Source organism: Camelus ferus, chromosome X (genome assembly GCF_009834535.1).
Source record: "Camelus ferus isolate YT-003-E chromosome X, BCGSAC_Cfer_1.0, whole genome shotgun sequence".
Lineage (NCBI taxonomy): Eukaryota > Metazoa > Chordata > Mammalia > Artiodactyla > Camelidae > Camelus > Camelus ferus.
The window spans coordinates 42,546,952-42,568,455 of record NC_045732.1 but is presented as its reverse complement, the minus strand read 5'-3'; the positions used below and the strand labels follow the sequence as shown (position 1 = coordinate 42,568,455).

The window sequence follows — 21,504 nt, the reverse complement described above, 5'->3', positions numbered from 1 at the left end:
TTAAAGATGGGGGAGGGGGATTTAGCAGCAAACACAGGGATTCGGCTGCTGTTAAGGACAAAAAACATGGTGCTGGGTCCTCAAGGAGGTCATACTCTGTGCAGGTGTCTAACAAATCAGACGACATTAATGTATGGTCAGCAGATACACTGATAGGCTATAACGTAAGGTCAGAAGACACAGAGACATGGGCTATTTAAAGGAAAGCAGACACTGCTGGCTCCTCAGGTTAAAAACTTGGAACTTGGTAAATGGTGGATCAGAAGATAGAGTGACAAATTCATGTGAGTTCTGCAGACACTTCGCTGGGGTTCAAGAGGATCTGTCACCATATTGGTGGCTAATTGGGGAACAGCTGATAAATATTGGTACAACTTTGCTGTGTTGTGGGTTCATGGTCATCAAAGACATTATTGGTGGCTAATAAAAAATCAGCAGACACAGGGATGGGATCTAATGTACAATAAGCAGACACTGTGATTAGAACTCATTGGGTTAAATATACTATACGGTGGCCAACGGGGAATGAACAGAAAATGGTGAGAGGCAACATGAGGTCAATAGCCACTGCATTAGGTCTAAAGAAAGGTGATAAGACACATCACTGGGAACTAACAAGAGGTCAGTAGTCACTAGGCTAAGTCTACAGGAGGGCAAAAAGACATAATACTGAATTAATAGAAGATCATCAGTCACTAAGCTGGAGGCTAAAGGAGTGAAAAGACACTATGCTGTGAGCAAATGAGTGTCAGCAAAAATTGTAATGGCAACTAAAAGGGGTGGTGAGACACGATGCTATGGGCTAATGGGGGTCAGCAGACTGTTGCAGCAAAGAGTTGTGATAAGACAAGATGCGGTGAGCTAATGGTAGGTCAGCAGACATTGTGCTCTTGACTAAAGGCAGTGATAAGAACTGCTATAAGCTAACGAGGTGTTAGTAGACATGGTGCTGACATGTCGTGGGGGTAAAAACTGCATCATGGTTAGCAAATGGAGGATCAGGAGAGACTGCACTTAGGCTATTGGAAGCCAAACACACTCAGTAGTGTTGGCCAGTAGGGATCACCACATAAGTGATGGTAGGATGGTAGCTAATGGAGGGCCAGCACAACCCATCATGAGACCTTAGTGAAGGTCATGTTCATGGAGCAAAACCATTTCTAAAGCCTTGGGAGGATCAAGTCTCCCATTGCCAGTGTCTTTCATCTGATCTAGTGGTCGAGATTCTTGGTTTTCTCCCAGGCAGCCCGCATCTGACTCCTGGTATGGGAATGGGGAATTTTTTATTATTGTTTTTTAATTGAGACTTAATTTACACACAATAAACTGCACAAATTTTAGGTTTACTCATTTGATAACTATTGTGTACCCCCATCCATACACACTCCAGTCAAGATACAGAATATTTCCATCACCTGGGAAGTTCCCTCTTACCTCTTAGGAGTTAATTCCTACCCCAGAGACAATCACTGATCTGCTTTCTGTCACAGTAGATTACTTTTATTTATGTTTGATATTTTCCATAATAAGAAGAATTTTAAAATATCAAATTTATTTTTCTTAATGGATGAACTGCAGATTGGAAGAACTAATGGGATGGCATCTTGATAAATTTAACTAACACTTAGTAAATGAGGGTGAGGGCATGCTATATACAAAGTGCAGAAGGTGTAATATACATATATTCAAGTGTATGCCTTATTGGGGGGCATCTGGTGATTAATTGAAATACCCTGGGTTGTCATAATCGTTATGGAATGCTCAGGGGAAAAAAGCAAAACAAGTACTTAATTTAACATCAGTTTACCATGGCATAGTGCTACCAAGTACTAAAGGTGAAGAATTCACTTTTGCTTATCAAGAAAAGTACAAGAGCAAACATTCACAAGGCTGAGAGGTTTGTCACTATATAGACCTCCACTAAAGGAAACTCTGGAGGGTATTTTTCAGGCAAGGAAGAAAAGGATCCTGGAAGAAATGCAGAAAGGAATGAAGACTAGCCAAAGTGGTGAATAGATGGATAAAATGAAATAAACATATAAAACAAAAGTGTTTTCTGCGGAGGTGCGCACACACACACACACAGATACATACATATAGATACACACATGTATATTACATATAAATATATATACCGCATAATATATCATTATATTTTTAATATAAGTATATACATGTATATGAGCAAATTTTCTATTAAAAGATTAACTTTCAATTTCTTGGAAAAAACCATAAAATACTATTTAAAATTAAAAAGATGAGTTAAAAAAATAAAAAGACACACCACATTCATGGATGGAAGGGCCTAAAGCCACTTTACAACTTAAAAAAAAACAGAGAATAAGTCCTGGTGAATATGCGTGAAAATGTAAACTTTTCCCCAAACTGCTTGTGACAGGGTAAACTAGTACAATTTTTTTAAAACTTCAATATTTAGTCAAGTTGAAAAACTTCTGTATCAATCAGAACCCAGCTAGGAGACAGAAACCATACCAGTTATTTTAACAGAGAAAACTTATTATAATGAATTTTTAACTAGTTATGAAGTTATTAATCATATAACTTAAGAGACAAAAAGAGAACACTAAAATTATTATGGAGATAGCAACTGCAGAAAGCAGCTGGGCTAGGGTAACAAGGGAAGAAACTGGAATTTAAACATAGAAGGTTGGAAGCAGAGTCTCATGTGACTGGGATTCGTACCTCTAAGGAGGTGGCACCAGCCAGCTGCCGCTAGTGTCTCTGAGGGGGTGGGGTACCATAAAGCTGTTAGTGCTGGAAAACTGAAAACTGGATTAAATTGCTGCTAACATGAGGAACTGCTGCTACCCAAGTGAAGAAGGAATGCTGGGCTGACAATCAGATGAACAGGGAGCCAACAGGAAGGAGGAAAAAGGATCATGTCCCTTTTTCCTTCCCCAGGCTCAACATTCATATTGAGTATCTCTTATGGGCAAGGTCCAACAGGGAGCAGCAGCTGACAAGACAGAACTGTGTTTTGTAGAGTCACGGCCACAGCATCACAAACCACAGTATAGAAGGGGGGGGGGGGGGGTTGGAGCTGGGGCACAATAGCTAATAACTGGTATACTGCCTACTCCCTATGACCCATCATTGCCACTTCTAGATTTAAACACTAAGCACAGAAACAATACAAACATCTTTCACTAGGGGAATGGAGAGAGAAATAAATAAACCAGACCTATATTTATCAACATGGATACATCTTGGAAAGGTAACACTCTATGAAAAAAAGCAAGCCTCATGACTTTAAAAACAATATGATGTAAAGGATTTAAAGGAAATACAGCATTATATATTGCAGACTTCACATTATACAGAAAAAACTTAGGGTGGATTAAAATCGTAAATGTTGACAGTTAGGAGCCGGAAGTGAGTCTGCACTTCCGGTGTCTGGAGCAGGATGGCGTCCATGGCTGGGTGAGCCGGGTGAGCCGGGTGAGCCGGGTGAGCCGGGTGAGCCGGGTGAACCGGGCGGCCAGCGGGGCGGTGGGTGGGCGCGGCGGTGGGCATTTATGTTGCACCTACTGCACGCGTGGGGAGGGGGGCGGAGTGGCCAGGGGCCGGCCCCAGGTCTCCAGGCCTTAAAGGGGGCTCAGGCGCCCAGCTTGTCCAGGCCCGGACGCGGTCAGCCCCAGCTAGGTGACTAGGTGAGAACTGCCAACGTGAAGTAAACAGTTGGCCAAGGCTCCAGAGGGGCGACGGTCAGACAGAGAGCTGGAGAGGGCCTTGGAAAGGCGCAGGTGAGGTGGGCTCTGCAGGTGGAGGGCCTTGGAACGAGGAGGGGGCAAAGGAGGTGGGCGCTGCAGGTGGAGGTGAAGCTTGTGAAAAGCGCCGCAGGCCCGAAACCTGTGGCACGGGTTTCCGAGAACGGGGAGGCCGATGGGGCTGAATCCACGACACGGGATGGGGCTGGAGGTCAGCTGCCCAAATGGGGCGGATTTGGGGTGTGTATCTCTGGAATTAGTTCTGACGCCCAGGACCACTCCATGCCCTCTGCCCTTGAGACTCCTTACGGCTTTTGAAAGAATCGATTCCTGATAACATTGCCTCCAAATCTCGTCAGCAGGCTTTTGTACTGAAGGAACTTCAGCCTGGAGCCACAGGGATAGTGATAGTTTTTTTGTTTTTGTTTTTTTCATCAGAAAATGGATATAGAGCTTACTTTGTAGGATGGTTCTGAGAGTTACATGAAAGGAGGTGTGGATAGCTCATGGCAGTTGATAAACTGTTTAAAAACCCCACTTTTCCACAGAGACTTGGAAATTGCCCTTCAATTACACACAGGTTGAGGTCAATTTTATTAAGAATTGTGACAGGTAGGTCAGACCCTGTGCTAGACACTAAAGTCATGGAACTAAGCGAGGCAAGGACCTGTCCTCCTGGGGTTTTGTCCAAGTCTTTCAGAGCCCAGTGAAACTTTGTATCACGTCCTTGAAGCTGGTGTGGGCTTCCCTTCAGCATCAAAGGTTCCACACCGCTGGGAGTTGGGACAAGGGTCACACTGGCGCTTAGCATCTGTGGCTGACACAACATTTGAAGGGCTGGTTTGTGAAGGCTGTGAAGGCGGAGAATTATTGGTGTCGAAGCACCTTCCAGCTCTTGGAGCTGAATTAGAGGCACCAGAGCCTGCGGCCAGGCCTCTGGGTGTTAGACTGTAGGCGGCTCCTGGCTTGCGAGAGTCAAGGCTGCAGGCACAGATCCCAGTGCTCCTGTTGGCTTCGTGCTTGGGGAAGATCTTCACATATTACCCCTGGAAGGAGCAACTTTTCTGTGCCCTGCTGATGTGACTGACCCAAGAACTGTCCAGAGAACTCGAGAACTGCTTCCCAGTAGGAGAGCAGATATGATTCTGAATGACACAGCACCCAATGCCACCGAGATCCAGAGCCTCGGCCATGACAGGCTCATTAGCCTGTGATGGCCCTTTCTGGCTCCAGACATCCTGCATCCTGGGGGAACATTCCTTTGTAAAACGTAGGCTGGAAGTCAAAGCCATTGGTTACAGAAGAGACTGACAGAGGAGTTTCAGAACAGAAGGGCTATATAACCTGAAGCCAGCTGGAAAGAATCATCAGAGATATACCTCTTGGCCACGCAGTATCAAAGAGGGAAAGGGGGCCGGTCTGTGAAGGACTGAGCTGCTTCTGCCATTTCTGATGCTTTTTCACTGCAAATGTAGCCTCCTGAGCTCTTTTCTGAATTGTGGCTGGGGAGACACACCCTAGGTTGATCTGGGATGCAGAAGGCAGGACAAATAGGGGTCCTTTTTTTTTTTTTCTTAAGCCAAAAAGATATGACAAAACTATATTCAGTGGCCACCACACGTGATAAAAAAAAAGTCTCCATAACATGATTTGTGAAGAGGAAATTATGGTGAGAAAGAGACAGGCAAAGATAAAAGGATGAAAAGACAGACTGAGGGAAGGATAAAAACAAACACCCTGAGGGAGAGAAACATACACACAGACACCTCTTGTGTAACTTTCTTATTTTACCCACTGTTAGTATATTACAGAGAAACGGGTTTCCATCATCGCTCCAAAAACACAACCCACAGGTTTCCAGGTATTATTTTGGTTGTACAGTATAATGTAGAAAAATCTGAAATTTCCACCTGGGGATTTATTTCCTCCCTCTGGCGAATGATCTGGAAGTACATCCATTCTTCAAGCAGTGAGAGTTCCCAGAGTAATTAAGTATGAATTGGTATGAATTATGCATGGGGTGGCTGTGCTTTGTTATTCCCACTGGAAATGTTACTGTAATACTCCAGGCTCCAAAGACTTGACTTAAAGGTAATTGCCAAAGCAAGCAGCAACATGCTGTGTTCTTTTAGTTCCTCTTTCAGGAACTCGAAGCAGCTTTATAAAACCATATAGATTGCATTACTATAAGATAAAAAAAAATGTTCAAAGTAAAACCTTCACTTTAGAGAAGGGTATAGGAGATTATTATCACCTTGAAACTAACACCAAAACATAAAACCTCAGTGGGGAGGGTGTAGCTCAGTGGTAGAGTGCGTGCCTAGCATGCATGAGGTCCTGGGTTCAATCCCCAGTCCCGCCATTAAAAACAATTTTTTTAAATAAATAAATAAAACCTAATTACCTCCCCTCCCTCCCCAAAAAACCTCAGCAAAAGAGTTAGCAAAATTAAAGAACCAGTCACAGTCTGAGAGAAGGTATTTGCAACACACATGACTGAAAAAAGGATTTTTATATTCTCATATATTAAATACAACAACAAAAACAACATTTAAACCAAGAAGTAAAAGATAAACAGCCCATTAGAAAACAATGAGCAAAGGCTATGAACAGTCATTGCACAGAAGAAATAAAAACAAATGGTCAGTCAACAGCTGGAGGATGTTCAGCCTCACCACTAATTAGGGAAATCCAAATGGAATGAAAACAACAATGAGCCATCCCCTAAGGGGATCAAATCAATTTCCACACCAGTGTAGGAGCCAAATTGTTACAGGTGCACTGTGTGTGCCCCGGTAATCAGATGGCCCAAAGGGCTTGGTCAAATGGTGACAGGAGTCTTCTTAGAGAAGCTTCCTCCATAGTACAAGGCAAGGGCTGGCCTCCGTGAGTTCTCTGATGTTCTGTGACGTTGGTTTTCTGGCCAAAGACTTTCCAACATTCTTGACATTCAAAGATTATGTCACTGAGGCATACTTTCACGTAGAAGGCATTTCTCCCTTGACTTCAGTCATAAAGTTTCTCGCCTGAGTGAGTTCTCTGGTGTTGACAAAGGGATTTCTTCATACTGAAGATTTTTCCACATTCACTACATTCATAGGGTTTCTCTCCTGAATGCAGCCTCTGATGTTCAACGAGGCGTGCTTTGACATAGAAGGCGTTGCCGCATTTATTACATTCATAAGGTTTCTCTCCTGTGTGAATTCGCTGATGTATCCCGAGAGATGAGTGCACGCGGAAAGATTTCCCACATTCGTTACACTGATAGGGTTTCTCACCTGTGTGAGTTCTCTGGTGATTGCTGAGAGTCATCTTCATTCTGAAGAATTTCCCACATTCACCACATTTATAGGGCTTCTCCCCCGTGTGAATCCTTTGATGCTGGTTTAGGGATTTTTTTGCACGGAAGTTTTTCCCACAGTCACCACATTCATAGGGTTTCTCCCCCGTGTGAGTTCTCTGGTGTTGCGTAAGGGATATCTTAACGCGAAACGTTTTCCCACATTCACCACATTCGTAGGGTTTCTCCCCTGTGTGAGTTCTCTGATGGATCGTGAGGGTTGCCTTCTCAGAAAAGGTTTTCCCACATTCAGTGCATTCATAGGGTCTCTCTCCTGTGTGTGTTCTCCGATGTAGAATGAGTTGTGACTTCCTGCCAAAAGATTTTCCACATTCGTTACATTCAAAGGGCTTTTCCCCTGTGTGAGTTTTCTGATGAGCGATGAGGTATGATCGTGCACTAAAGGTTTTTGCACATTCACCACATTTATAGGGTCTCTCTCCTGTGTGTATTCGCAGATGTTCAATGAGGTTTGATTTCCTGCAGTAAGTTTTCCCACATTCGTGACATTCAAAGTTTTTCTCTCCTGTGTGTGTTCTTTTATGTCCAACAAAGCCCGTTCTCTTGTAGAAGGCTTTCCTGTATTCGACAGTTTGATCCAAAGTTTGAATCTTCTGATGCTGAAGAAGGTCATTATCACGACTGAGGGCATTACCACCAACAGAATTGTTGGCACACAGCAGTGAGAGAGAGCCTTTAAAAACAAATCAGATCAGATCACTCTCACTCAAAACCCAACATAGGCTTCCCCTTGTCACAGTATAAAATAAAAGTGCTTAACAAAGCCTGTGAAACTACGTAACTTGGCCCCCAGCTAAAATTCTCTGATATCACCTCTTAAGACTCTCACCACCTACCCTTAAGCCACACAAACGTCTTTGTTATTCCTACAATATATCACTCAGACCAGGCTGGTACTTACTGCTCTCTCTGCTCAGAATACTCCATGTGGCTCTGACTCTCTCACTTCACTGATGTTGGCGCACTAAAGTTAACTCCACCAAAGAGTCTTCCCTGACCTCATTCCCCAAAAGCACAAACCCCATCACTGTCTACCCTTCTTATCTCGCACTGATTTTCTTTCCACCAAACACTATGTATTTGTTTGTTTCTGGTCTCTTTCCCTCATTAGACTGCAAGCTCCAAGAGAACTTGGATATTAGTTTATTCACTACCGGATCCCCACACCTAGAACGTGACCAGGGTACAGCAGACCCTCATTTAAGATTTGGTGGATGACCGAATGAATGTATGAATGAGTGCTTGACTACAGAAGGCATCCAAGGCAACGGAGGGAAGGAAAGCAACTGAGAATACTAAAGGGAGACAGACTAGCTAAAAATAAATGTCTAAGCTGAGGCAGGCAGGGAAAGAGAAGAGTGGTAAATGACCAGAAGAATCAAGATAAAATAGGAGAGAGCACTTCAGTGTGAGCAAAAAAGATGTTGGATTGTGGGATTTAGGCACCTAAAGCATATAGACCTTAAGTCCTCCAGTCATTTTCAAAGAGTGAGGGCCTCCGAAAAGAGACTCCTGAAAAACACTGCCCGAACATAACCTTTGATCTGAATTCCTAAGCTCTTAATTCCCCTATTTTCTGTCGGCCCAGTTCTTGCTCACTCACCTGGGTAACCATGGCCTGAGGATTCCTCCTCTAATATCCACAGTTCTTCCCCTCGTTCCAACTTGAAGATCATCTCTGGTTTGGCCACGCAGAGGCCTGTTAATGGGAAATGGCACAGGACGTGGGCCAAGCTGTCTGAGCTTTAGGGCCTCTGATGGAGGAGAAAGGTGCATCTTCATGAGCTGCACAAGGAAGGGGGCCCATTTAAACCTTTCACTGGGGGAAGTGAGAACACACACACACTCTTCCTGGTGCCCCAAACTGATAAATCGTCTGTGAGCCTTCAATCTAGAACTAAAGTGTCATCGAACTCTACAAAGGCTGGACACAGTACAGCAACCAAGAAAGGAAACGTATGCTACCAGGAGTTACAAGGACTATAATCCTCACCCACAGATGCCAGGTTGCTGTAGTTCTCCAGCATCACATCCTTGTGCATGGTCCTTTGGGCAGGGTCCAGCCTGTGCCACTCCTGTCGGGTAAAATCCACAGCCACGTCTTCGAATGACAGAGATCCCTGTAACAACAATCTGCAATGATCAGAATGGGACACGTGGAAATGATGTGTGGGAACTAATTCTTTCAACAGAACACTGTTGACAATTGATTAGAAGAAGCTACACTGGTGTCGAGTGAAAAAAAAAATGCACAATGTGAGAGCTGTGACTTAAGTTTTATTGGGGGCAAAATGAGGACTATAGCCTGGGTGACAGTCTCTCAGGTAGCACTGAGGAACTGCTCCAAAGAGGTGATGGGGGAGGTCAGTATATATGTGATTTTGCTGAAGGGGGATATGTGCCATCAAGCACACGTTTTGGCAGGAGGTTTCTGCTAACCCTGAGGAGCAGATGTCTCCGTTAATGGTTTTAAGCTTTTCTAGATATAAGAAGATGCAAGAAATTAGGCTCATAAAATCTTTTCCCGAAAATATCTACCTGAAGGCCTGTTCTGCCAGAGTTTTTCCCAGAGCACAGAGTGCCTCATTTCTCATTTCTACCCTGAACTCCTTTCAGGGTGTGTTGAAGGTCAGCGACTGCAGTGGCTAGTGGCCCAATCTTTGTAGAGGCAGATGGCAAGGGCCATTGTTTAGCGGGCACTGGACACCTGATTCTGTCTTGCTTGATATTATACTTTGGGGGAGGAAAACTCCAAACAGCCCTGCTAGTGTATTAATTTTTCAATTCATGAAGGAAAGACTACTGACTACTAAGTTAACAGTATGTGCCTAGACCTGTCCCAGTTGCTGGGGAAACAACAATATACACAAAGCTAAACTGAAAGAACTGAAAGGAGAAATGGGAAAATCCACAAATATGGCTGCCATCTTTCAACACCTCTCTTAGTTATAAAAGGAACTAGTAGACAGAAAATCAACCAGACTATTGAAAAACTGAACACCACCAATCAACCAATGACTTTGTAGAACATTCCACTCAAAAACTGAGAGATCAACTGTTTCTTCAAGTACACATGGAATATTCACCAAGCTAGACCATATCCTGGATCATAAAACAAACTTCAACACAATCAATCAAAGGGCCCACTGGGTACCAAGGAAAATTGACCTGGAACTCTGAGATATCTCCTAATAAACTATTAGAATTTAAAGACAAAAAAATTCCTCAGGGTCTCCAGGCAAAAGAATTAGATTGACATCAATTTCTCAAAAACAACATACAAAGCAAGGCATCTTCAAGAAACTTAAGGGAACAAAGTACAAAAGAAATTATATCCAGGCAAGATACCCTGCAAGTGTCAAGGCCTTTAGACAAAGTTTTAAATATGCCAAAATATGTGTGTCCTTCTCAGGGAATTTGCTAGAGTTGTGCTGTCTAATATGGTAGCTACTAACCACATGTGGCTGTTTAAATTCAAATTTTGATGAATTAGAGTGGAATCAAATTAAAAATTCAGTTTGTCAGTCACACTAGGCACATTTCCAATGCTCAGTAACCACATATGGCTGGTTACAGTGCTGGGCAGCACAGATACGGAACATCCCCATCACTGCGGGAAGTTCTATTGGATAGCACTATACTAAATGATGTGCTTTGACCGAAACCAGTGAATGCGAAAATTTTGGCCAAAGGACTGACAGTGGGCATTCCATATATTTAACTGGAAAGCTAAGACTAAAACAAGGCTGGGGTCATAGGTTAAAGGATAATCTATAAACATTAAGTGTCCTGACAAAGTAGGAAAAAAATGCAACTAAAATATGGGAGGAGCAGAGAAAGAAAAAGGGGGAAACTGAATAAAATCATTGACTGCTGTATAGGTAATAGATGAGAGACAAATTAGATGGTAAAGATTAATAAAGAAAAAGGTAAGGGGGAGGGTATAGCTCAAGTGGTAAAGTGCATGCTTAGCGTGCATGAGGTCCTGGGTTCAATCCCCAGTACTTCCTCTAAAAATAAATAAACCTAATTACCCTCCCCCCCAAAAGGAAACAAACAAAGAAAGAAAAAGGTAAATTGGTACGGCCATTATGGAAAACAATGTAGAGGTTCCTCAAAAAATTAACGCTAGAACTACCATATGATCCAGCAATCCCACTTCTGGGTATATATCCAAAGGAAATGAAATCACTATCCTGAAAAGATATTTGCATTCACATATTCACTGCAATATTATTTGCAATAGCCAAGATATGGAAACAACCCTAGTGTACAGTGATGGATGAATGGATAAAGAAGATCTGGTGTATATATATACAATGGAATAGTATTCAGCCATGAGAAAGAAGGAAATCCTGCTGTTTGCAACAACATGGATGAAGCTGGAGGACATTATGCTAAATGAAATAAGACAGAAAGACAAATACCATATGATCTCCCTTATAGGAGAATCTAAAAAAAAAATCTGAACTCAGAAGCAAAGAGTAGAATGGTGGTTACCAAAGGTATGGGGGAAATAGGGAGATGTTGGTCAAAGAATACAAAGTCACATTTATGTAGGATGAATAAAGTCTAGAGATCTAATGTACAAGCATGATGGCTATACTTAATAATACTGTATTGAACAATGGAAATATGGTAAGAGAGTAAATTTCTGGTGTATACTCATCACACACAAAAAATGGTAACTGTGTGAGGAGATGATACGTTAATTAGCTTAACTGTAGTAATCATTTCACTATGTGTATGTATATCAAATCATCATGTTGTACACCTTAAATATATACAATTTGATAAATAAATATGTAACTTTAAAAAAAATAGTGTTGACTAAGAGTACTATAAAAAGGATGAACACAAAGGTAACCCCCAGCATAAAAATATAAACCTTCCTAATTACCAAAAAAAAATTTAGAGGAAACACTCAATAGAGAAAGAAACACACCAAATATAACATATACATGCAGTAATTACATCATAAAACAAGAGAATTGAGAAATACTTGTATTATTTATATTATCAAACAGTAATACAAATAAAGTTCCTGCATATGGCAACCAACTGTTAGAAGTTTAAAGACACAACTCGCTTCCATCAGCTTTCTTATGCAGTATTTCATGTACACAGTATCCCTATGCTTTCAGACGGCATGCTTTATTTAGAGGTATTTTGCTCTAAAACTCTTAATCCCACACAAAGTAACTGGCATATCACTGAGTAATTGGACTCTGGGTCAGACACATTTTAATTATCCAATCAGATGATAATTCATATTCAGCCCTTCTCTTATTACTCATTAACTGGACACAAAAGCTTGTAGGTTTTAATCTTACTTAAACACTGAAAAAAAAATCCTTTCCAAAAGAAAAACGCCACAGGAGATCTGTAATAGCATTTATGACGAGGTTATAATAGAAGACACTGTTTCCATGATTCATATGGCGATCTAGCAAAAGATTTCTTGACTCTCGAGTATCAAGAAATCTTTACTATAGAGGAATTATCGATTTCTCTGTGAGGGCATTGTAATTCATGTGTCTGACTGGAATGTCAGAATATCAGCAATAAATTTAGACTTTCAAAGTTTCTAGTTGTAAACAATTGTTGGCCAACATGCCTACATTCTAAAACTTGTGTTGATATTTTCTTCTGTTTACTTCCTTTTATCCTAGTATTTATCCTATTTATATTTAGAAGCTTCCGAAACACCACAGGAAAACAAAATTAACAAGTAAATAAATGAACCAACAAAAACTGGCTGGGGATATGGCCATTTCTAACTCTCTTTTGGAAGATCTGGGAAGGAAGAGTTAGAGGAGGGTAAAGTACTGATCAGGAAAAAGTCACCATGCATTGCCCAGAATCATCAGCCTCCAAATAGCATTACTATTTAGAGCGTGAAGAGGAAGATTTTTGACTATCATTTACAAAATCAAATACAGTACAAAAAAGAAAACTACACACCAATATCACTCATGAGTATAAAGGCAAAATTTCTGGACAAAATATTGGCAAATATAATTCAGTAATATATTAAAAGAATTCTACACCACGACCAACTGGGGTTTATTCCAGGGATGCAAGACAGGTTCAATATTCAAAAATCAATCCATGTAATCCACCACATTAACAGGGTTTTTAAAGTCACATGATCATATGAATCAGTATAGAAAAAGCACTTGAGGAAACCTAACACTCATTCCTGCAAAACCCTGAATAGAAATAGAAATACAGAGAAAGCACCTCAATTTGATAAAGAGCATCTAAGAACAAAACTATAGCTGACATTATACCCAGTGGTAAAAGACTGAAGACCAAGAGCAAGGCAAGGATGTCCATTCTCACAACCCTTATTCACCATCATGCTGGAAGTTCTAACCAGTGCAATAAGGCAAGAAATGGAAATGAAAGGCATACTGAATAAAAAGAAAGAAAGAAAACTGTCCCTTTTTCCAAATGACAAGGTCACAAAAATCAAGATAAACATACGAAAACCAATGTGTTAGCTGTATCTTAGCAATGAAAACATGGGCTCCAAAATAAAAAATATAAAACCATTTACAAACACTCAGAAGTATGAAACACTAAGTATAAATCTAACAAAGCTAAAAAAGCAAGACTTATAAGTTAAATATTACAACGAGCTAGCAATCTTTTTTTTTTTTGAGTTATAGTCAGTTTACAATGTTGTGTCAATAGCAATCTTGAGAAAGAAGAACAAGGCTGGAGGCATCACAGTCTCTGATTTCAAACTAGTTGACCCTTGAGCAATGCAGGATTAGAGGCATCGACCCTCTGTGCAGTTGAAAATATATAGTTATAGTTGCTAGCCCTCCATATACTTGGTTCCCCTTTATCCCCATTTTCTTTGTATCCACAGATTCAACCAATTATGAACCATGTAGGACTGTAGTATTTGCCATTAAAAATAAGCCACATATAAGAAGACTGGCAACCTGTGATGTTCAAGGATCAATTGTATATTACAAAGCTACAATAATCAAAACAGTATGGTACTGGTATAAAAACAGATACAAACAACAGAACAGAATATAGAGCCCAGAAATAACCTACAGATACATGGTCAATTAATTTATGACAAAAGAGTCAAGACTGTACAATGGGAAAAGGACAGTATCTTAAGAAAACAGTGGTGAGAAAACTGGACAGCCACGTGCAAAAACTGAAACTGGACCACTATCTTACACCATATAAAAAATTAACTCAAAAGGGATTAAAGATTTGAACATAAGACCTGAAACCATAAAATTTCTAGAAAGCATAGGGGGTAAGCTCCTTGACATCAGTCTTGGTGATGATTTTTTTGGATCTGACACCAAAAGTAAAGGCAACCAAAGCAAAAATAAACAAGTGGGACTACATCAAATTAAAATGCTTCTGCACAGCAAAGGAAACCATCAACAAAATGAAAAGGCAACCTACTGAATGGGAGAAAATATCTGCAAATCATATATCTAATAAGGGGTTAATATCTAAAATATATAAAGAGCTCATACAACCCAATTGCAAAAAAATCCAATTAAAAAATGGACAGAGGATCTGAACAGATATTTTTCCAAACAAGATATACAGATGGCCTGTTGGCCTGATGTCCTGTTGTACATGAAAAGATGCTCTACATCACTAATCATCAGTGAAATGCAAATCAGAATCAGAGTGAGATATCACCTTACACCTGTTAGGATGGCTGTTATCAAGAAGACAACAAATAGCAAGTGTTGGTGAGGATGTGGAGACAAAGGAACCCTTGTGCACTGTGGGAATGTAAATTGGGACAGCCACTACGCAAAACAGTATGAAGGTTCCTCAAAAAATTAAAAATAGAACTACCATATGACCCAGCAACTTCACTCCTGGGTATTTATCTGAAGAAAATGAAAACACTAACCCGAAAAGATATGTGCACCCCCATGTTCACTGCAGCATGATTTACAACAGCCAAGAAGCAGAAACAACCTAAATGTCCATCCAACTGATGAATAGATAAAGAAGATGTGATATATGTGTGTATGTATGTGTATATACATGTGTGTGTGTGTGTGTGTGTGTGTGTGTGTGTGTACATAATGGAATATTATTCAGCCATGAGTAAGAAGGACATTCTGCTATTTGCAACAACTTGGATGGACCTTGAGGGCATTATGCTAAGTGAAATAAGTCAGACAGAGAAAGACAAATACTATATGATCTCACTTATATGTGGGATGTAAAACAAAATAAAACAAACAAAATAACAAGCTCACAGATACAAAGAACAGATTGGTGGTTGCCAGAGGTAGGAGGTGGGGAGTGGGCAAAATGCGTGAAAGGGGTCAAAAGGTACAAATTTCCAGTTATAAAATAAATAAGTCATGGGAATGTAATCTACAGCATGATGACTATAGTTAATGATATTGTATTGCATATTTGAAAGTTGCTAAGAGAATAAATCTTAAAAGTTCTCATCACACACAAAAAAAAACCCTGTAACTATGTATGGTGATGGACGTCACCTAGGCTTATCTCGGTGGTCATTTCACAGTATATACAAATACCGAATCATGTTGTATACTTGAAACTAATATAATATTGTAAGTCAACTATATCTCAATTTAAAAAACAATAAATAAAAGTATGGTATTGGTAAAAATAGACAATGGGATAAATAGAGAGCCAGGAAATAGACCCAGGGAAATACAGACAACTGATCTTTGACAAAGCAGCAAAGGCAAATCAACGGAGAAAGGACAGCCTTTTCAACAAATGATGCTGAAACTAACTGAATATCCATATGCAAAGAACAATACTTCTAGATGCAGTCCTTACAACTTCTACGAAAATTAATTCTAAATGGATGTTAGACCTATATGTAAAATGCAAAAGTATAAAACTTCTGCAAATAACAGGAGACAATTTAAGTGACTCTGGGTTTAACAACGTTTTCAAATATAACACTGAAAGTACATTACATGAAAGAAAAATTGACAAGTTGGACTTCATTAAAATTTTAAAATTCTGCTCTGTGAAAGCCACAGAATGGGAAACATACTTGCAAAACCCATACTTGATAAAGAACTTGTATTTAAAATATACAAAGAACTCTTAAAAATCAACAATAAGGAAACAAACAGCCACATCAAAAAATGGGCAAAAGGTCTGAGTAGACACTTGATCAGAGAAGATATACAGATGGCAAATAAGCATGTAAAACCATATACAACATCATTTTTCATTAGGGAATTGCAAGTTAAAATAATAATAAGATACCACAACACACTTAATAAAATGGTTAAAATCCAAAAAACTGACAATACCAAATGCTGGTGAGGATGTGATACAACAAGAATGTTCATTCATTGCTGGTGAGAATGAAAAATGGTGAAAAAGTCTAGAAGACAGTCTGGCAGTTTCTTATAAAGTTAGCCAGTCTTACCACATGACCCAGCAATTACACTCCTAGTTATTTACCCAAATGAATTGAAAACTATGTCCACACAAAAACCTGGACATAAATGTTTATAGCAGCTTTATTCATAAGATGTCCTTCAATAGGTGAATGGATAAGCAAACTGTGGTACAGCCAGACAGTGGATTATTCAGTGATAAAAAATAAATGAGCTATTGAGCCATAAAAAGACATGGAGGAAACTTGAGTGCAAATTGCTAACTGAAAAAAGTCAGTCTGAAAAGATCACAGACCATATGATTCCAACTATACGACATTTTATTTAATTATTTTATTTTGGTTGGGGGGAGGTAACTAGTTTATTTATTTTTAGAGGAGCTACTGGAGATTGAACCCAGGACCTCATGCATGCTAAGCAAGCACTCTACCACTTGACATTTTAGAAAAAGCAAAACTAAGAGATACTTTAAAAAAATCAGTGGATGCCAGAGTCAGGCAGAGGGAGAGGACAGATGAACAGCTAAAGCACAGATGAAACAGGTTGGCATGATGGATATATGTCATGATGCATTTGTCAAAACCCATAGAATATGAGACACAAAAAGTGAACCCTACTCTAAACTGTCAACTATAATTAATAGCCAATAATCAATATCGGTTAATTGTAACAAATGAACCACACTAATACAACATATTAACAATAGGGGAAACTGTGTGCCAGAGGAGGGGGGTGGTGTGCAGAACGGTATATGAAACCATATCTTCTCAATTATTCTGTAAATATAAAACTGTACTAAAAAATTAAACCACTTAATTGTTTTAATGCTCTTTGCATACAATCCAGCAAATGCACTCATGTGCATTCATCCCATACAAAAATCTTACACAATCATAGCATCCTTATTCATAACAGCCAAAAACTGGAAACAACCAAGATGTCCTTCAACCAGTAACTGGTTAAGCAAACTGTGGTAAATCCATACCATGGAATACTAGTCAGCAATAAAAAGGAACAAATTATTCATATATGCAACAATCTGGATGAACCTCCAGCGAATTATGCCGAGTAAAAAAGCCAGTCCCAAAAGGTTACATACTGTATGTTCTATTTATGTAACATTCTTGAAATGACAAAATTATAGGATTGGGGCACAGATTATTGGTTGCCAGGGGTTAAGGAGGGAGAGTGGGAGGAGGGAAGTAGCTATTAAAGGGCAACACTGAGCAATCCTTGTGGTGATGGAAATGTTCTGTATGTCAATATCCTGGCTGTGATATTGTACCGAGATTTTTCAAGATGTTACAATGGGGAAAACTGGGTAAAGAATACATTGCATTTGAATCTACAATTATCTCAAAACTAAAGTTTGTCTAAAAAAATAAAAGAAAGAAAAATAGGGGGAAAAGTAGGCTCCTCCTCCTTACCTCAAATGATCTGCCAGGTTGTCCTGGAACCAGGGCAGGAAACCTCTGGGGTGATTTCCCATTAGCTGGCATGTTCACTCTGGGTATCAGCCCACCTTCCAAAGCTGGAGAGGCCTCTGTATGTGGGCTGCAGTCAGACTGAATGGAAGATCCCGCAGCCTCCAATAAGGGGAAAAGTCAGCAGCTCCACAGAGACACCAAGTCTTAAAAGGACAGTATCCATGTCATCAGTGTCATTGCACATTCACCGCGCAGAGTTCAGCAACTCTCACTTGAGTATTAGTCAGGGTGGACTATGGAAACAATCATAAGATTTGGAGTCAAATTAATGAGCTCAGAGTCTCATTCTTTGGTGGCTCCACAGGGAGTGCTTCACACTTTACCCAGCCAGCCCATCCCTCAATTCTAGGTTCAAGGCAGATCTGGGTTTGGAGAGAGGGTGGAACTGAGGCAGTGAATGGTGCTGAAGTCCCATGGGGTAGGCAGGGGAAGGACTTGTCCATGGGGTCCCTGGTGGGTGACAGTGGAGGCAGAAAACCTGGAAACCTGGTAATCTGAAGGAAAGGGAGCTCTTCTGCCCAATTGAACTATTTTGCCACTTTAGGGTGAAAAATCCCTCTTAAATTCTTCTACAGGGAAGTTCTCAGCCCCTTCTTTCCAGACGATGCAACATTAATAATATGAGGGGATAGGAAACATGCTGCTTTTAACCTAACACCAAAAAAAAAAAAAAAGCATTTGACACAATTCAGCAGTCATTCCTAATAAAAACTCAAATTAAAATGAGTTAGAATTAAATCACTTAAATATCACAAAAATCATTTACAAAACATAGCCCTGAAATACTATGCTAAAAAGTAAAATGATGAAGCAATGGCCATTAAAATCAATAAAAAGATAGAGATGTCTGATCCAATTCAGAATTGTTTTTCTGGCTACAGCTCACACAATAGAAGATGAAATAATCAGAATAAATATTGCAAAGAAGTGAAAATGTAGCTTTCTTTGGTAGTGATATGCTTTTACACATAGAAAAGCTACCAGACTCTACCAGAATTCATAGGGTAATTTGATAAGGGGCTGGATACAAGATAAAATTATAAGAGCGGATAGTTTTTTTCCCTCTGTAATAACAATGATCAAATGAAAACAGAAAAAAATCCATTCGTAATGACAGCAAGAAAAATATAGAATATGTAAAATGAACTTTTTGAAGGAGCTGCACCTATACAGTTTTAAAAGTTTTTAAGAACCGACAAATCTAAAATAGTCACACAGACATACCATATCCCTGGATAAAAAGATTTAAGAAAAATGTCAACCTTCCCAAAAGCATTATAGTAAAGTAATGTAAAGAATAAATAAAAAAGAAAAACTAAATACAAAGCTCAATAATAATAATACGGTGTATATAAAATTTTGTGGAATGCAGCTAAAGAGATTCTTAAGGGGAAATTCATGTTCTTAAATTTTTTTTAACAAAGAAAGGCTGAACATTAAGAATTGACATCCAATTTAAGAAGTTAGATAAAGAGACAATAGTACAGATAGCAGAAATTAAGGAAATAGAAAACAAAGGGACATCAGAATGGGTCAACAAGCCCAAAAGTTGATTCTTTGGAAAGGCTAATAAAATTAGCAAATCTCTGGGGAGACTGAGGGAAAAATCTAAAAACACACACTATTAAGACTTGACAAGACGCAGCAAGGAATCTAAAAACTGACTCCCTCAGAAGCCTGGATCCGTGACTCGCATATGTTCCCATTCACCAGATTCTTTAATTCTCCACCAACTGATCCCACAAACTGACAGTCTGTCATTCTCAAAAGCCAACAAAGCCATCACCTCAAAACCCACTGATGACTGTCACGCCACAAACCCTCATGCACCCGCTTTAGCGGCGCCCGCCAACAAGACTTAAAACAGCCTCCGAGGGCCACTTCCGTTTCCTGTCCTCACCTCTTGCCCCTTCTGGGGCTGTCGATTTCGCACACGATCACACAAGAGCTGTGAGGCTGCGGTCTACTCACTCTGAACAAGGTGCGCTTATGGGGCTGCAGAGACTTTGTCCCGGAGCCGCGGCGCCGGGCGAGGAACATGGCTGCGCCGGGGCCTTCCCCCGTGGGGGCCGCCATCTTGGGGCCCGTGCCGTACAGCGGGCTGTTCCATAGAAGGCGGGGGCGGGGGGTGTCGACACGGTCAGGGGTAAAAACTTCCTGAAGGCAAGCTTCCGAGAGATTGCTGGTCTTTGGAACTGGGTCCTATAGGTCTGTTCAAAGTTTACAGAAGCAGGAGTGTCAAACCCCATCCCGGTGGGAAGGGGGAATGTATCCTGATCCTCGAGGGAGATACACTGGGGGGGGGGGGGGTTAGTCAGGACTACAGTTTCCTCTTGGGAGATGTCACTAAGGAAAGAAGTTAGAATGGTTCAGTCCCCCCCCCCCCGGTTGATACCACTGGGCAAGAGAGGGGAATCAGGGTGGTACAAGCCTCTCCTTGGAGAGACCACTGGGGAAGAGGGAGTAAGTAAAGTCAGATCTTCTTCTGGGCGATACCACTGGAGAAGAGAGGGGAGGAGTCAAGGTGGGGCCGTCTCCTTTTGATGTACTGGAATTAGTAAGGAGGAGATTTTAATCTCCCTCAATCTCATTTACCCCACTAAAATGATAGTAGCTAGGAATAATAATACTAGCCTTAGATATGGACAACTAATGTTTTTCAGCAAATTATCAATAGGAAAATATTTAGAAAATGTTATAAGCACACCCGCGATGAAAATACATCAAGACATGCCCCCCACACCTGCCAACCAGGTTAGCCTCTCTTGTATGGAAATTCTGGAGCTGCTACTGACTCGGGGGAGAACAGATTTCTGGGTGTTCTTCACCTCTGAACTCCTATACACATTCTTTAAAGCCTGGTCCTAGTATATATACCCTCCTGCACGAAGCTTATGAGACAGGCTCTTTACTCTGCTGAAGGTGTTTCAAACCCAGCAGGCAGACCCTGGCTAAGCTTAGGCATGGCTTGCTGGGCACCCTAAGGACATTCATTTCCTCTCCCTGGGCCTCAGCTCGACAAATCTGGAGAATTTGAGTGTCAACCTCTCAAACGATCCCATTTTCTCTGTCTCCACCTGCCGTATTTGTGAACTGGATGGAAGACAGAATGGCAAGTGTGAGAACATTGCTGTAACACACACACATCAACAGAAATTTCCAAAACTCACTATCTTTGTGACTTCTGGTCTCAAATCCTGGGCTCTGTTCTCTTTCACCATCAATGCCTCTCTGAGCTGATCTCAAATCTGGGCCTTTCTTAACTCTACCAACACCTATGTTGCACTTTTCTGATCTGGATTTATGTTCTTTACTAATGATTCAGTCATCAGTGTCCTTGTATATTGACCCTGAATCCAAACTGCTTGCTAACTCTTCCACCATATGTGCCCTTCTTGTGTCAATTGAGAAACTGGGCATCTGTTAATTTTCCACTGTCAATGCCTCTCTGGTCTAGATCTCAACTATTGGACCGTGGCTAACTTTCTTACCATCAATGTCCTTTTTTTTTTTTTCCCTCTAAT

At 40.6% G+C, this 21,504-nt stretch overlaps 1 protein-coding gene and 1 pseudogene across 3 annotated transcripts; one reads left to right on the top strand and one right to left on the bottom strand.

The window, feature by feature from the left end:
- Positions 1–3,424: 3,424 nt before the first annotated feature.
- On the top strand, positions 3,425–5,362 carry LOC102506266 (annotated as a pseudogene).
- Positions 5,363–5,483: 121 nt separating this feature from the next.
- ZNF157 (zinc finger protein 157) lies at positions 5,484–20,076 on the bottom strand. Of its 3 annotated transcripts, none has more exons than XM_032474552.1 (5): positions 19,881–20,076; positions 17,921–18,213; positions 9,083–9,222; positions 8,693–8,788; positions 5,484–7,762 (listed from the first exon to the last, which is right to left on the bottom strand). In XM_032474552.1, exons 2-5 carry the CDS (start codon positions 17,980–17,982, stop codon positions 6,735–6,737), a joined length of 1,326 nt encoding a protein of 441 aa, XP_032330443.1. In that variant the 5' UTR covers positions 17,983–18,213; positions 19,881–20,076; the 3' UTR covers positions 5,484–6,734. The 3 variants fall into 3 exon arrangements, with proteins under 3 accessions (XP_032330443.1, XP_032330445.1, XP_032330444.1); XM_032474554.1 differs by having other exon boundaries at positions 8,693–8,874; positions 9,083–9,209; XM_032474553.1 differs by having other exon boundaries at positions 8,693–8,843; positions 9,083–9,209.
- Positions 20,077–21,504: the final 1,428 nt, after the last annotated feature.